At 41.5% G+C, this 18,005-nt stretch overlaps 2 protein-coding genes across 2 annotated transcripts; one reads left to right on the top strand and one right to left on the bottom strand.

The window, feature by feature from the left end:
• Positions 1–1,160: 1,160 nt before the first annotated feature.
• Positions 1,161–15,648, bottom strand: cd109 (CD109 molecule; the record flags this gene model as incomplete). The annotated part of the gene is made up of 33 exons (XM_083688828.1): positions 1,161–1,670; positions 1,784–1,886; positions 2,191–2,347; positions 3,624–3,760; positions 4,354–4,419; positions 4,553–4,708; positions 5,391–5,581; positions 5,839–6,010; positions 6,102–6,330; positions 6,443–6,524; positions 6,623–6,793; positions 7,418–7,559; positions 7,806–8,024; positions 8,480–8,593; positions 8,674–8,791; positions 8,932–9,025; positions 9,125–9,194; positions 9,345–9,431; positions 9,913–10,065; positions 10,261–10,437; positions 10,553–10,615; positions 10,846–10,947; positions 11,274–11,519; positions 11,879–11,988; positions 12,175–12,316; positions 12,500–12,593; positions 12,732–12,813; positions 13,187–13,226; positions 13,715–13,840; positions 13,969–14,205; positions 14,760–14,788; positions 14,966–15,132; positions 15,602–15,648. The coding sequence occupies 33 exons, from the start codon at positions 15,646–15,648 to the stop codon at positions 1,483–1,485; spliced, it is 4,311 nt and encodes a 1,436-aa protein (XP_083544954.1). The 3' UTR covers positions 1,161–1,482.
• A 377-nt stretch (positions 15,649–16,025) lies between these two features.
• naa20 (N-alpha-acetyltransferase 20, NatB catalytic subunit) lies at positions 16,026–17,916 on the top strand. Its single transcript, XM_083689019.1, has 6 exons — positions 16,026–16,104; positions 16,529–16,553; positions 16,679–16,769; positions 17,009–17,144; positions 17,235–17,380; positions 17,473–17,916. Exons 1-6 carry the CDS (start codon positions 16,052–16,054, stop codon positions 17,556–17,558), a joined length of 537 nt encoding a protein of 178 aa, XP_083545145.1. The 5' UTR covers positions 16,026–16,051; the 3' UTR covers positions 17,559–17,916.
• The last annotated feature ends 89 nt before the right edge of the window (positions 17,917–18,005 follow it).

Here is an 18,005-nt window from a genome sequence, read left to right as displayed (position 1 = left end):
TATGGCAGCAGACTGTGAGGACATGGGTCCTGTTGGTTCTTTGACCAGGAGTCAAGGTCAATTTTTCTCTCGTCTTGTTGTGGTGTGTTTAGAATTATCATTGAAATAACTCTTGGTGTATGTCTCTGTGTCACATAAAGGTGGCATGGGATGGATGCATTGCAGTTGTGAATGAAAGAAAACAATAGTTCTAACCTATCTTTCCTCAGTGTCCTACCACAGGCTAGGAGAGCCTCAGCAAGTCTTAGAGGGAACAGTGCACTACACTGTAAGTTGACGATTCATTTACACATAAAATGTCTGGTATGTATGCACAATAATGGAGAAAGGATTCAGGAATGTCCATGGTAGCTCATCTTTGCCCAACATATGGGGCAAACATTTTCAGTGTAAACTGACTGTCTGTAAGCTCTCCTCTCAGAGAGGTACTTGACATCAGAGTTGTAGAAAAGTTCAAGCCTTTAAACTTCATAATCGAAGCTTTGAAGTTATGATGACTCTCTCCTTTACTTTTTTTATGTCTCAATCACTTTGATTGTAACACAGATTTGCCACAGTTCCACCACAGGACCAAAAGAGCATACCTGCTTAAAGTGCCCAGATTTATGGGGACTCTTAAAAGTGCCGCTCATGCTGCTGCTTGCTGTTGGATGCTCTCTTAACACAGGCTACAGCCTGATGAGCTGCAACCCAGTGAAACCCATTTATCACGCTGAATTAAAACATCCTGGACATTAAAGTGATTCATTCAAGGAGTCAAGTTAAGAGCCCGGAGAGTAAATCTCCCATTGATTATTTACTGCCTCTTCACATTCTGTCTGTCATTTACTTCAAAAGGCCATGAGGCCAGAGGGTTGTGAACTATGTCTTCTACTGTGCTGCCGCCAACCACATGAATGCAATAGCGCTCTTAACTTCTCTTAAGTCTGCAAAAAGGTTACGTAAAACTATTTTGACAAAAGAAATCAAGAATTCTGTTACCATTGGGGATGTTTGTGTACAGTATTCTCTTTAGTCAACATATGTTACATTGCATTGTGCACTTGAACACTACATCAAAGCATCCTGTTGTATTTTTCATTAATTACGTAATTGATGATGAGCAGAGACAACATAAAAGCAGCAAATCAGTTTTATATACATAGTCTACTGTACCTATAATGCCCTTGGAATTTATTGTTGAGCAACATTCCATTCAAACATATCCCAAGACACATATTCCAACAATGCAAAAGGTCTCTTCTCTTCTCCTCTTATCACATTTCACTCAAGCCAAATTCTAAAAAACATTATTTACAAACATTCCAGTGCATGACTGTCAAACGTCTTAGACAAAACATAATGCAGAGCCAGATTGAATAAATCATTGATCGAAATCTCCAGTTCAGTAACCCACACCACGCCTACCTATTCTTTAATGTTACAGTTTCCACTTACATTATTACACAACCAAATGGCACAACAAGTCAATACAAATCTCCTTTACAAGCTGCAGGCCAGGAAGACAAAGAGCGCACATGCAAGACTGGCCACATGGTGGCGATGGTGGGTGAGTGGCAGACTACTAGACATATAAGCATCCTGCAGCCGACATTGGTTGAAGTCATCCCCACAGAATATCTGGAGGTTTTGCCTCCAATAGGACATGTATGTCCTCACTGTCCTCCTCCCTGAAAAGGAAATAAGAACGGTTACAAGTTACAGGCAAAGACATGTCTCAGAGAGAAAAAATGATGACTATGATGATGATGATAAATGTGTTGAAACTAAGCTGATGGCTTACGGGGCTCATAGTAGTCGTAGATGACAACAGTTGTACTCTGGACATTGCCTACTTTGTATTCCATGGTCAAGGGGATGGTCACACATGTCTTTTGTGTAGTCACCTGAAAGGAGTTAACATGTGAGTCAAATGAGAGGTGGGGCCTGTTGAACTGTGAAATTGATGTCATACACTGATGTCACCCAACACGTTTACTCATAAGCACAGTAATGTCCCCATACCTAACAATGTTTGAGTTATGAGTTTCAAGACAATCTAGTGCTAGGATGTGACTCCTCTCCACCTTTGTCTGAATGAGAGACCACAAGGTATTTCCGGGTCTTATGTTACATGAACCTGCAGACACACTACACAGGGGGGGGTCAGATGAGTATGTACTGTACTGTACTGTATATAGTAAAGCTTACAGAGTCCAGGTAAATAATGACTTTCCCCGGGGGCGTCTCCACCCTCCGTATCACATCAGTGGTCTGGATCCCATCCTGGGCCAAGCTGAAGCCACTGAGCATGCCCACCTCCAGTATGGCCATACCTGTGTGATTAATTCCCTGGCCCTCCACCAGACTACAAAACAGTATAGTAGCATTACTGTATAGCCAACATCAATTAAAAATATAATATAAAATATTGAGGGAATACAACTACAGTGCCTTCGGGAAGTATTTAGACCCTTTCACTTTTTCCACATTTTGTTGTGTTATTCACAATTTAAAATGGATTAAATTAAAAGAATTTGCCATCAATCCACACACGATACCCCTGAATGACAAAGCAAAAACTGGTTTTTAGAAATGTCAGTAAATTTATTAAAAATGAAATACAGAAATACCTCATGTACATAAGTATTCAGATCCTTTGCTATGACACTCTTAAAATTAGCTAAAATGCAAAAATGTCATCAACAAATCACTCAATAAGTTGAATTGAGTCGATCTTAATGCAAGGATAATAGTTCATGTCATTTTGGAATTAATATCTTTGTTTTTGTAAGGTCTCTGATTTGCATAGGAATCAATTACACACTGTGTGGATCAGGTTGTCATTACAAACTGAGCAAATGAAGAGGAACAAAACTTCTGAGGAATGCGACCCGGAGGCCTGGGAGACTTCTACAAAGTTAAATGGTGGAGAGGAAAAAGCACAGTCGATGGAACAACATCATCTCATTCACTCTACAAAATTGGTCTATAACCAAGTGGCCAAAAAGAATCCCTTAGTGGAAAATAATATCCATAATTGTGTTTGCAACAGTGAATTCAGAATACAGAAAAGAAAGTGGCTGGAAATGTGTTTATTTGGTTTTACTACAAAGCATTAAGTTTGGTGCAAATCCAGCCCATGCAATGCAGTTTCCGCAACATCTCTCGTGTGAAGAATAGTGGTATCTGCATCAAGTTATGGGTATGTTTGTCACTGCCAGGGACTGGGGAGTTTGTCAGGATCAAGAGAAAATTATAAAATTTGCTGAGTTGGTAGTGACATCCTAATCTACACGGTGTGTTATTGATTCCTATGCAAATCAGAGATCCCATAAAAACAAAGATATTAATTCCAAAATTACATGAACTATTATGCTTGCATTAAGATGGACTCAATTCAACTTATTGAGTGATTTGTTGATGATATTTCTGCATTTTAGCTAATTTTAAGAGTACAAAGGATATGAATACTTATGTACATGAGGTATTTCTGTATTTCCATTTTAATAAATTTGCTGAAATTTCTAATCACTGTATTGCCTTTCTTATACTTTATACCTGTCTTATTTGACAGCAGGTTCTTGAAAGACAGAGACAAAGATTATTGAGAATTTAAACATGGATTAGACCAGACCTTTTACCTGGTGCAAATGTAGAGAAGGGCATTGTTACTGTCTTGGTCATCAAACTTTATGAATAAGTCAAAAGCCTCCTGTGCAGTAGTATCTCTTCTTCTCCGTGACAACCCTCTGCTGTCCACATTGTAAAACACGTTCATCTGAGAGAGAGAGAGAGAGAGAGAGAGAGAGAGAGAGAGAGAGACAAATAAAGGAGAAAAACAATTTACATGCAACTTAATTTCCACTGTTTAACTGAAAGAAAGTTGTTTATTTTCAAAATGACTGCAGGCTGATTTGTTTCAGCCCATTTAAGAGCATTAAAACAACTCAAGATGTGAACATTACTGTATAGAATACAGGCCAATCAACCGTTACCAGCAGGAGCCTCCACCATAAACTCCAAGGGACATATTCATACTATAAAAGGTGTACTTAAATAAAAATGCGAAGAGGACATTTACAGTTGTGGTTTGATTCTTTTGATTAAGGTTGGTCAGCGGTATGACGCAGGGGGATAACTAACAGCTGTTGAACTTTTGTTTTTAATGTGCAGCCTCTAAGAGGGAACTCCAGCTGATATGTCAGGCACTCATATGAATTCTTTGATAGCCCACCAACAGGGACAGTGTAATTTGTGATGTCATGTAGTCTATCACTGCCATTCAATGTTGAGAGAGCAACATTGCTCAGCATTGTGGGGTTACTCACATCGGAAAACTCATTTGACATACTTCATATACTTCAATGGTACCTGAAACAGAGCGAATCCTCTCCCCTCTGCAGACACCTGTAGGCTTAACTCTCTCTGGGTGTCAATCTGAAATGGAAACAACAACAAAGTCAGTTACAACATCTCTGAGATGGTGTCAAGAGAATCACTCCAGTGCTTTGTTCTTCATTGGTTTGTAGAGCTTTGATATAGACAGTATTTGACTATCGATTCAGTTTACCTCTTGGCTCTGGTATAGCAGATAGTTGACCTGGTTGATGTGGAAGCTGGCCACTCTTGTTGAGGGTGCTGTGTGGACTCTAATACTGAGGTCAATGCTGCGAGACCCACTGTAAACTGCATACTCAGACAAGGCCTGCAAAGCTATCACTGTGTCCTGAGGAGAGAACACACTTTAGATGAAGGCAATTCCCACAGAATGAAGCGAAATCTATTTTTGACTTTAAAAAGTGTGCGTGCGTGCGTGCGTGCGTGCGTGCGTGCGTGCATGCGTGCGTGCGTGTGCGTCTCAGAGAAGGCTGTTCAGAATAATTTTGCTTTCATCTGCACATGCCCAGCCAGCCACAGTCTTGTTCCCTTCCGTCATGACACAGACAAAGCAGCTGTCCCTTCTGCCTGATCATTACCACCCTCTCTCTTGCTCCAGCTCCAGGGGCTGTGTGCCAGCCCACAGGAGCCTGCTGATCCCAAACCCTATCTACACTGAGCCCCTCTTGTAAGTCTTTGGGCCCCTGATATTTTTTTAACTTAAGACTATCCAGAGTTGGATTTATGTTAAAGCCTAGAGCTTTATGACATTTTCACTCCCCAAACGTTATGTTCTCCATAACGTTTTGGTAGTGAATGTTCCATTGTTCCTATTCAGGAGAGGTCTAATGCATGATCCTGCTTAGCAACAACAATGATCCAGAGAGGTCGAATGCATGATCCTGGTTAGCAACAACAATGATCCAGATCCTGGATAGCAACAACAATCATTCTGATCCAGATTAAACGTTTTGAAATACTGGGCCCTGGAGACTACGGCAACTGATCTGTTTTCAGAGACAGACCCATACCTGTGTGGACCCATATCCTCCCAGGTGGTTCCTCTGCTGGCTGAGCCACTTCATGAGGGCAAAGCCCTGGACCACTTTAGCCAGCTTGTGCAGTGCGAGCAGCAGGTATGCAGCCATCTCTATGTCTGCTGAGCGTGGCTGCCAGGAATCAGACAGCCCTGCGCCTGGGGAACTCCAGGTCGGAACGCCATCTGCACACAAAGGGAAGTTACTAAGCGAAACGCAGTAGAGGTAAAGCGAGGTAAAACTGAAAGATAAATATAGGGTTGTTGTCTGCACAACAACATACTGTATATCCAAGATTAAACAAACAACAATTTAGTTGATCTTGATCTAACTAACATATTGTCCTCCAACAGATGTTCTGCATTCTGCCACTTGTTTGAGTCCTCTTATGAAGCCTGTAGATACAGTATAGAGGAGAGGCTCCCATTCCCTATGTTATTACCACTCATCTCTGCTCGTCTCATCAGCTCTGTTAGCGCCCCGTCTGCACTATCGCTGTTGGCCAGAGCCAGAGCATAGGTCACCAGACATAGGCTGTAGTTACTGGAGATCCCCAAAGCCAGTCTGGTCTCTAGATACACCAGGCCTCTGGACACCTGGCTGGCATACTTGTTCTGAACCGAAAACAAAGAAGAACATCATCGAAAGAGATTTAACAGACTTGAGAATGAATGGCCAAACTCCACATCGCTCCATGACTCCCACCTTGTAGGCGTCGTCCTCCAGCAGAGCCATGAGGACGTAGGCTGTGAGAGATACAGGGCCGTCCAGCCCTCCTTGGAGCTCAGTGTGGATGACCCGACCGGGCTCCACAAAGGCCCCGTCAGGCCCCAGCTGGGCCCCCAACCAGGCTGCTGTACTGGAGAGCACATTCTCGTCTATGGAGATGAAGGACCTGGCCTGAAGGAAGCACCGCAGCACGAAGGCAGAGAGCCTGCAGAGAGGAAACATGATGAATACAGGGTCATGGACTCTTACATGAAAATAACAAACACACACAGTACCACAAGCAACACTCAGACCAGAGTAGAATGACAGTTACTCACCAAGTGCTTCCAGAATGGTCATAATCTCCAAAAGCACTGAAGGAACCATCATCTCTCTGGTAGGACAGTTCCCGCTCATAACCTGCATGGGCAAAAGACCAAAGGGTTACAGATTTTGCTAAATTACATCTGAGAATTCAAGCTTCGTGAACTAGAGGGTGCTATGAATAAGCAATGCACCTTTCATCATGTAAGATGTGGCTTTAGTCAAAGTGTCGGTTTGTCCAGTTTCTTTAAGATAGCGCATGACATAAATGCTGGGCGCAAAGTGGATCATGTTCTGCTCCCCACAACCATAGGGCATCTGAATGAGAGACTCCAGGCCATTGATGGATGGACCAAGGATATCACCTTTGAAGAAAAACAAAAACAATCAGAAGAGAGAGACCTGAGAGAAAGACTGCCATACTGTATGACATATCTGTCTATCCCCACAGGACACCCACACATGTAGCACTCCAAAACCAAAGGAGCACACATGGTGAGACAGACAGCCAAACAGACATGGTCTTCATTTAATATTTACAAGAGCTGCCACTTAAACAACAGGCATGTTTACCATGGAGGACAACAAACACAGACAAAGTAGCCTGCTAGGTTGACTAGCGTGACAGATGCAGTACACTTTATGCTCCGATTCTTAAAAGGGTAAGAAAACAATCATACAGCTGCTGACCATAAAAAGACAAAGAACATTTGCCAAACATGTCGTTATTTTCCATTTTCCAATGAAATTGATGACTGAAGGCTTGCTTGTCATTCTGTGTTAGTGTTTCCCATGATTGTTCATCTCTAGCCAATGGGGGAAAAGCAAATGCACCTTATTGATCAAATGCAGATAATGTGAAATGATGGGATCAAATGCACATAATATAAAACACTGATGGGAAAGAGCTCAATAGGATTCTAGGAATGTAGTTTTGTCCTCAGCTTGTGACTCTAGCGGGGGAAGCCAAGCTGGATGTGTTTACATACCAATTGCAGTCACTTGAGCTCTCTCACTGCCTGCTACCACATCTGCAGGGAAGGTGAACGTTACGTTTCTGGAAAGCCCGTCCTCTGACAGCGGTAGCTCCAGAAACAGGGTCTTTGAAAATGACTGCTCAACTCCTTCAGGCTACAAAAACAACAACGATGAAAAATGAATGCACGCAAACATGGGAATTCATGGGAAATATGACCTGGGCAGGACAGCAAAAACTCCTTTTAAGAGTTAACGAAATCAAGATTTATATGTTTCAGTCAAAATGGTAAAAATAAGTAATAGGAACAATGACTAACACGGATGTGATAGTGTTTGATGGGGCAGAATTGCTTACTCTGACCAGAAAGTGTAAAGTAAAGCACAATGTATTGTCTCTACCTTGACCAGCACCATCCTGTGGACAGTGTCAGAAGCCACAGATGAGATGGCTTTGACAGAGATGGGGATCTCTCCCAGGGCCATCGCCCTGATGGGAAAGAGGACAGAGGTTCCGCTCTGACTCCCCACAGACACCTGGCGTGTACTCGCCATAGAGATCTCCTCATTGTCCGGGAAGACAAACTCAAACCACTCACTCTCTGCAACAATCACCATGACCTGACAGAGAGAATGAGACAGAGCGTGGAGGGAACTGATCCAGATCACTTTACATGGATTTCAAAAGCAACAGAATTTGTGAAGAGACAAAAGGGACTGTTACTTACCCCATGATAATAACAAATAACATGACAGGTAATCATTGTCTCATAGCAATATTACATATGAGAATGAAGACAAACCACAGTGGAAGTGCTAGGATACAGTAGGTCACTGTTGGATTAATGAGCACAATGCTTTGATGCCTTTGTCATGGTCATCTAGAGGTGTTGGGTGGTCATTATAATGAAAGTTAATACACTCCCTGATGCCAAACTAAATCATTCTAGTGCTCCAACTTCTTAAAAGCAAATAATTTGCGTACGCTATAGTGGATATTGCATTATCAACATAGAAAGTTGTAAACCACTGGCTATCTGAGCTGTATGGATCACAGAACAGACAGAGGAGCTCACCTCCAGGTCCCACATGAGGTAGTTGAAGAGAGTGACCTCCACAACTAGCAGCTCTCCTCGGATGATGTAAGCAGGAAGATTCAGAGACATGAAGAATTCCTGGAACACTGTGAGCTGAAAACACACTCAGAGTAAGTTTATTTGAGAATGAACACTGAACCATAGGGCACCGACGATGTGATGCAATACAGTACCTCTGCAGGAATCTCAATGACACCCAGGCCCAGGTGCTCAGACATGACAAATGCAGTGGCTACCCAGGATGTGATGCTGTCTGGCACAGTCAGGGGTAACTCAGCTGTGGTAGAACCACTAAGGTAAACAAAGATAGGCCAGTGATTAGTAAAAGTTAGTTTAATTAATATGGATACATTGAAATGATATGCACATTCATGTGTCTCTGTTTCCCCCCACCACCAGATGTGTGTCTGTATCATGGGACATGCCATCACCCTGTGTTGATGTCCAGCCACAGCCAGGTCTCAGGGAAGTCTGTGCGCTCCAGAGGCTGTTGGTTCATGAACCACATATGGTGTCCCTCCCCTGCTGTTGGGCATACAAGTGTTAGTGAGTCTGGCCAAATGCATGCTAGAATCACAACAGGCTCACTGGGGGGTTACATTTGAGCTGCATCTTAAAACCTACGGAATTCAGGTATCATTTGTTCCTCCATCCTCTCCAACTTGGCGTCGGTCAACACCATGAGGTCACATGTCTAGATATCAGGGGGAAAAAACAGGAAAAAAGTATATGAAGAAAATAAAACAAAATTAAAAATCTATTTTTTACTTTCTAAATAGAAAAGTGATATACATTAAGTGTGATAGTTCAAAACATCTTATATGGCTCTCAGGGTCACAGCTACCGTAAAGATGGAGTATGGATCTCCCATTCTGATCCTGGGGGAAAGGTCTGCCTTGTTCATGCTGTACTCTGCCATCTCCTCCAGCACCTGAGAACAGAACACCACCATTCCCAAAGCCAACTACTGTTACAACCTACAAAGCCAAACAAAACTACTCAAGACAAAAGAGCGTGTATTGTTAAAACCTGTTTGCCAGGTTCAGAGGAGACAGTTCATAGTGCCTCCCTTTACACTGGACCGATACTTGGGTGGGGGCAACAGATTGGGTTTCATAGATGTATTATATCATGACAAATATGTGTGGTGTATATTGATAGTCAGACAATGCAAAGCAATGGAGAATCACAAACTGACGAAGGACTAGACGGTCGTCACTGCTATCACGTCTATGGATCAAAGAATCTCACAGTGGTTAAAAGATAAGACAGATATAACAGAACAACATCTCTTTGAAAACAAGAGATACAGTATATCTCTGCTTAAGGTCACCCTCCTGATGTTACTGATTTACTGTATGTGGCAGTCACTTTTACTATTTTCCCAGAGTGTTTGGGTTGGTCTTCCTCACCATGTCTTTGGTGAGGTCATTGTGAGCCTCAGGCCTGCGTGTGGCCTTGTCCACCACTAGGATCCCCACCAGTGACCCGGGCTCAGAGACAGACACCTTCAGGGTCACCTCATCAGCCGGCCTCACCGTTCCCTTACTCCAGCTCAGAGACACCTGCCACACATAGTCCATAGGTCACACCACCAAGGCTCAACACAGGATTTCTAAATCAATCCAGTTAATGACTATACATACTTCTAAGTTGACCACTGAAGTGAACAGACACATGTAATGATTTTCTAATGATTCGACTTAGAGACAGGGTAATTTCCTGAATGAAAATTCATTGAAATATAACTTGAGAACAACCTTGTTCTTTAAGGCTTGGGTGATGGGAACCTGCAGGACATCATTGATGATCTCTCCATCCATATGCACACAGTACACTACGATGCAGGCCCGGGGAGCCCAGGACTCCTCTGGGGTCAGAGTGAGGGAAGCAGAGCTTGTCTTCCCAGCAGACACCACCTGGCCCCTGGACATCACCTGGACAAAAGGACAAGGAGAAAGCAGTGTACTCAATGCTATTCTTTGAGATTCAATTTAGAAACTTAAGGGGGTTGCATTCTCTGACAGACAAATACTATGCTATGGTACTTACAAGGTAGTGAAAGTCTGGTAATGGAAAATTGCTCTGGACTGTCATCTGGAGTGGGAAACCAATCTGAAGAAAATCAAGGTTAGGTACTTGCTATGAAATATGATTACAAACATGGACTAACTCAAATATCCTATACCCCAATGCATTATAAACTGCCAAAACATTTGATCAATCTCACAATGTGTTACAGGCAAGGCCAACTGCTAAATAGTCCATTTAAGCTGATTATGCTTGAAGCTCACACCTAAAACATCCCACTCACCTGGGACAATACCCATCATTCCTGTATTTACCTGTGGAGACAAACTGGGCTTGTGGATCTGGAGGTAGGCTTTACTGGGTGACGAGTAACTGGAATAGAGCTGTAGCATGTTGTAGCCGTCCTCAAACGAAGCCTAAACATTTGATATGAGATATTACAGACAGGTGTTATCTTTACCATGTTCTGCTGTATCTTACGGATACTGTAGGTCACTAAACCCTATTTCACACTACAGAGCTGAATTGAGCTGAGCCTGGCCAAACTGAGCTGTACTGGGCTGGCTTGGTTGTGCATACACCATAGATGCTGAAACAGTGGACAATGTGAAAGGAAAATATCCAAGCCAGCACAGTATGGGTCGGGATGGCCCTGTAATGTGTAAATAAAGAGAGCTGCAGAGTTGCCTGTGTTGATAACACCAGTTCAACCGTCACTTACATCTATAGTGAGTGTTCCCACCTCGCCTGAGGGGTGTACGTTAATGGGTATTACTCCGTCTGCTGACACAGGTAAAACCAGCTCCTGGACTCCTATCTTGTCTACCCCTCTGGGGACGATGGAGGAGTTGAGGTCAGGCTCACGGGGCTCTGACAAATCAAATTTCCAGGTCCACGGATGATATCTGTGCTGCGTTATTGATATTGTCACAGTCTTTCTCTGATCCTCTGGAGTCAGGGGCAGCCCATTGTATGTGGATAATTTCAGCTGCAAGAACAAGAAATATAAGAGCTGAACATGTAAACAAAACTGATACTGCAGAGATAGTTACTACTGTACTATTGCCTTTTGATTTGAGAATTTGAGCAATGGAGCAATGGGGCACGGTCATCTGCACTTCCAAACACTTGGTATACTATGAAAGCAACTCCTCAATTCCATGACAGGGTCATGAGGTATAGTGTGAAACAGTGATATGGCCTACTATTGTATCATTGATCACAATGCAGAGAGCAGTTGTAACACAACACCTGAAACATTTACTTGGCCTACTTTATCAAAGCTTGACTATCAAAACTCAAGTGCCTTTTCCCCTCACCTGAACAACAGAGTCTAATTTCCCATACCTGAGCTGTGAAGTTTAAAGATGGCTTTATTCGTATGGGATGTCCAGAAAAGGAAAGGTTGTATCTGGACTTCACCACAGACACCTTCATTGTGCTGTGATAAGTGTGTCCTTTGAATATCAATAAACAATATATTAAAAGGTCAGTAACAGTACTTTCTATATGTTAGATCTTAGAAATGATACAATAATAACGGAATACTAAATACATGGAATATTAAATAACATGATCATTTGTGATCAGTAATAAACAAAGTGCACAGTATTAGTCCCATGGTTTCACATAACTAGTTTTACCTGTCAGGAAGTCTGTGACATAAACCATGATGTTTAAATACTCATCATTGCCATAATATTCAAAGTTGTAGTCGTCTGCGGCGCGTTTCTCCATGTCCTGGTAGCCAGGCACCTCAATCATGAAATCCGCGGTGCCGTCAATCTGCATTAAACATGTATTATATGAGACAGACATTGCAGATCACACAATTTGCATAATAACTTTGTTATTTTGTCATTGACCAAATATCTTTCAACATTATACTGTATATAGGAACCAAATGCAATCACAATGATCTTCACATGTAAACTGTTAACCTAGGGTGTTTAGGAGAAACAAGCTTACCACTTTGCCATCATTGTAGCTCACGTAAATGCCATGAAAATGATGCACATAGGTTATATTCATGTATCCTTGCACAGGCTTCCCGTACATGTATCTATAAGATATCAAAACTCATGTACTCAAAATTCTGCTAGAGAAAAATGTTGCACATCATCAATGTAAAACCATTGTGTACTGTATCTGTATCATCATCGCTCCTCTGCACAAATCAAGAGATAAAGTATTGACTCACTTTGCGGTGGCTTTCCCCCAGAGACTATCTTCTTGATGAATGACAGTGGGTGCATATATCTGCACCTCAAATTTGGGAAGCACTATAACCAAAAAGACAAGACATTGATTTGAATAGTCTATGCAGGTAAACATTGGGGGCATATGACAACTTACACCCAGCAAGTACATAGTGTAGTTAACTCTGTATGTGTTTTCAAGCAATGTACATCGTCATTTAGGTAAATGCTTGATAAAGACAAGTGGATCATCCTCTTTCTTTTGTGAGTGAGAGTATACAATGCAGGCTAGTCCTGCTGCAAATGAGAATGAGAAACAAGCTGGTCTATGACAGGAGAGTGAGCATTCCCTTGCGGGTCATCTGCCTTTGTCATCAACCATACATGGAGGAATGAGAACTCATGGCAAAGGGACCAGTCTCAACTAAACTTAGATGATTTGAAAAAGCATCCTTACCATGATGAGCCACGTTGAATTTCTTTTTAGTCACAACTTCCTGCAAGACAAAGAGATATTGTGAGGGGTGACCACATTTCAGCACTCTAAAACGAGCTGTGGTTTGCTTCTTTCAGTCCCTCCTACAGTAGAACTCACAATAATTGCTGGACAGTGTGAGTCTAATTAGTACTTCCTATTGTTGACAATATACCATCAGACTTCCTTTACATAAGCTCCGCAGAAGGCTTAGTGACACATGTTTTGGATAACACTGATTTATTGTGGATATTCCTGCAAATGATTAAACATTACAGAGAAAGTGTCAAGCCCCATGGCCTAGTGTGAACAATGCTTTTAAAATGAAATAGAGCATTGTCTCAATGAAATATGGCCTACCTCATCTTGAAAGCGTACTTGGAATTTTTGGAGAATTATATCACCAGCTATTTCAACTTCATTGTTAAGATGTACATAAAATATGATGCAGGTGATAGTTTTTGAGCAGCAGTGTATTGGTGAGAGCATTTTGAATTCAAGCAGACTTACATTGATAGAGGTCTCAATGGTCCACATGCCAAGAGGTGGATTGTCAGACAACTGAAACTCTTTGGATATGACACCCAGAACACTGTCCAGAGACAGCCACTGTCGGATCATGTTTGCTTTTGGATCCTGGCTCACAGCATAAGGAAATTATAATTATCAAATCAGTTTCATATTCAAGTTCCATTCATCAACTCTGCTACCACACTGAATGTTCAAACAATAGCCTATTTGGTACTGTATGTTAACACACCCACCTTAATGATAATATCTATCTGTCTCTCATATGGCTTGCCATCTGGGTGAATAGACACTGCCCGGATTTTTACCATCTGCCCAGGCCTATAGTTGGGCTTGTCTGTCTGAATGAATGTACATGAGTTTTTGGGATTGAAGAGCAGATACGTTGAATTGGTGAACACCACATTGTCCCCCGAGGAGCCATTGACCACCAGCATGTATGGGTGCCAGTAGCTTAACTCACTTTCAGGGATCTGCATAGAGGGGAAAGAGCAGCATTACACAGGATTCAAAGTGAGTTCTCCAGACACTCTAATCTAGGTTACGGAGACACAATGGTGTATTGTGATACCTCCAATGTGACTTACTTTGTCATGTTTGCGGCTGTTTGAGATTTTTTTTCTTCACAATCCTACATTTGCAACAAAAGATTCACATGACCTAGGCCTTCTCCGGTGAAAAGATGTCACCATCTTATCCCCTCTCCATAAACAAGATGACCTCAGACTTGAATACCAAAACTCAGATAAGAGCCAAATACTCTATACTCTGTAACTGACTATATGAGTCTCTCTGCTTTAAAAGATAAAGGCTTACAGTATATATACCCAATTAACATGCTAGCATCAAAATACCAATGTCATCACTGATACTAGATTGACAGTAACTGTCTGGTTTGTGTCTCCATGCATATTATGTATAGATGATGATATGACTGTATTAGATCATAATGCAATCACAATGCCTGTGGCCCCTGATTACACTTTTGAATTATTTTTTCTCATAGTATCAGTGTAAAAACACTTACAGGTGGAAGAACCAGCAGGTCAGTAGAACCTATAAAAAAGCAATTTGACATTTCAGTTTATTGTTATTTGAGGCATGTGGTGATGATGTTCAGACAAATCTTTATGATACAAAAATGGTTGCTACTTGGTACTGTATGTTTAAAGTCACATAAAACATTTATCAATCATTTCTTATAATGAGATAGAACAAGAGGTTAGAGCTTACCTCCTTGTATTGTGATTGTATTTGAGACTATGCTTCTGTTGCCATGGAAAATCTCAGCAATGACTGTGACAAGTGACTCAGTGAGGATAGTGACTGATATTGTGGTAGGGATGCCAGGCCGTAGCTCCCGTGGAGCTGAAACCAGATAAGAGGGGTTGGGGATGGGGCTGAGAGAGAGAAAAAGAGAATGAAATTATAGTGTGGTTTTAAAACCATCTACAATGACAGTCAGACTGCGCGTGAACATAATTATGCAAAAGAGATACATTACAGACAAGGAAGATAAAATAGCCTGCATTAAATATTGTACTTAATTTGCTGTCTTAACACATACAACTGAGAGGGGCATTATTTATCAAAAAGAATATTACAACATTTACAACATTTGTCTGAAACAGTTTTGAGGCACTATTTGTCCCATAGGCCTACCTTGGGGTGTTCTGGGCTCCACTGAATACAACATATAATCCAAGAAAACTAAACACTTGAGACCGCTCCATTTGTATGAACCACACACCATGTGTTTAGCTGATCAGTGGAATCAAGGATTTTCAGTAACAGTATTCATACCTGTTCTAAAGTAACTCCACCTACTGCATACTGTCCCCAGGGAACAGAACACATCTCCTTCTTCACCATCCAATATCAAGGGAAACTCCAAAACGCTCCTTGCCCTCGTGCATTTTGTTAAATTGTGTTCAATTTGATGTGTGGTTTTCATTTCTAATTTACGTTAAGATTAGTCTTGGTAGTTTTTATTTCCTTTCCTTTCTCCCCTACACTACCAAGAACCATTCATAAGCCATCTATTTTGCTGTACATAATTGCATTTTTCTCCACTTACCATATATAGCGTTTATGAGATATGCCCCATGCGAATACTCAGAAAACTCTGAGTAACTCTAGTAAAATTCATGACAATGTGCGGTCATTGGTGTACAGTCCTGCAAGATTAGCCTGCTATTTATCAGTGTAACAGCAGGTGCAGTGAAGGTTCAATGAAATTCCCCTCCTCAACGGTAGAGGGCTTCATGCTTTCGTTGACGCTACAGTTGAAAGGTCAAAGCAGGTCCTTCCATAGCGAAAATGACAACATTGCGAGCTTTCACGTGCGATGACTTGTTTAAATTCAACAATATGTGAGTTAATATACATTTCACCGACCAGACTGAATGGGTTATTTACATCTGCTTGTTAGGTTGTTATAGAGACAATAGTCAATGTCTGCGAGCTCACTTAAAGTCCTTGCTCAGCTAAAATGGTGAGCTAGCTATATAGCTAGCAGAAGTGTCCAGCAGTGCTCTCACCTGTCAGGTTTACAGCTCTCTGATTTACCAGAGTTATGGCTTTGTACCTCGGGTACATCGGGAACAACTCGCAGCTAATTCTTCTCTCTAAAGCCATCGTTACACTGCTGATCCGCCACAACTTCTCAGTGTAAAGATGGCTAAAGAGAGTGCTACCATTGGTTTCCCTATGTTTACACAATGACTTTTAAAGCTGTAGTAGTAGGTGTTGCAAGTTACAGCGTAACATTGTCAATCTTTGTTTCTCTCTTCACAGCAACCTGGATCCATTGACAGAGACTGTATCCTTCAAGATGCTCATTATTCGCCTGATGACCCAGATCTAATTCCATGACACATTTATTTATTAAGATCATGTGGCACAAACCAAATGTAGTGACAAGCTTTCCTTAACCATCCTTTACAGTATGGAATCCCATTTTACTTACAGTACCTTGCCCACTGGCCTGAGTACTTCATTGTTGCAGAAGCTCCAGGCGGGGAGTTGATGGGTTACAGTAAGTACATCTACAATGCCTACCCACATGGCACACACTATGATGACTTCAAGCTCTTTTTTTTTTATAGGTTTTTGGGGGGGGGCCGCAGTACAGCAGTAAATAAACATAAAAATAAGCTTTTTTTTTTAGAAAAGAAAAAGATTGCTAGAAAGTGAAATAAACCCAGTGAACATTTTCTAATTGGACATTCAGCCTTAAAAGCCTCCATCTAAATGGCATTTCGTATTTCCTTGCAGTCATGGGAAAGGCAGAGGGATCAGTGGCCCGAGAAGAGTGGCATGGACATGTGACGGCTCTCTCTGTGGCCCCAGAATTCAGGCGGCTTGGACTGGCAGCAAAACTCATGGAAATGCTAGAGGAGATCTCAGAAAGGTATGTGTGGCTTCTGATGTCCTCTGTTAAGAACATCATATTAGCTACTTGTTTACCTTCTATTCTATGTCATGTCTTGTTCTTCTTCAGGAAGGGTGGGTTCTTCGTTGATCTCTTTGTACGAGTCTCCAATCAAGTGGCAGTCAACATGTACAAACAGCTGGGCTACAGTGTTTACAGGACAGTGATAGAGTACTACTCTGCTAGTAATGGAGAACCTGATGAAGATGCCTATGGTGAGCTTAACTTCTTCAAATGGACACATTATTGAAAGGAACAAACAGGTGATCAATATGTGCAAAAAGTAATTTCCTCTTTCTCTCTACAGATATGAGGAAAGCTTGTTCCAGAGACACAGAGAAGAAGTCAATTATTCCTCTACCACATCCTGTCAGACCAGAAGATATAGAATAACAAAAGACTGTGGCGCTCTGACACTTGATGCCTCTTCATGGTCAAACAAATCTATTTGTTTGTCCCCACAATCTGCATTGAAAATTAAGTGTGAAATATTTGATTGCCAGGGACTGTTTTATATTTGCTGTGTGATGTGTAGAATTTCATTGTACATAGTATTTACAGATCTAATTAAATAAGCCTCATGGAACCCGGATGGTTTTATTTTCATGCCAATGAGTCAGAGAGTCACTGTTACTGTAGGTGTGAAAGTGAAAAATGCTAAATGAAATGCAAAAATAATTAGGTTTGTATCCAATTATATTACAATTGTATCCAATTCAATAAATGCTATCTAATTACTTGACCCATTCAGGTGTATAATGTTTGCTGTCTTGCATATTGCAATAGTCGAAACATGAGATTTTAATTGTATTGCAAGTGGTGTATGTATATTTAACAATT

Source organism: Argentina silus (assembly GCF_951799395.1).
Source record: "Argentina silus genome assembly, chromosome: 17".
Classification (NCBI taxonomy): domain Eukaryota; kingdom Metazoa; phylum Chordata; class Actinopteri; order Argentiniformes; family Argentinidae; genus Argentina; species Argentina silus.
This window is presented reverse-complemented; position numbering and strand designations above follow the sequence as displayed.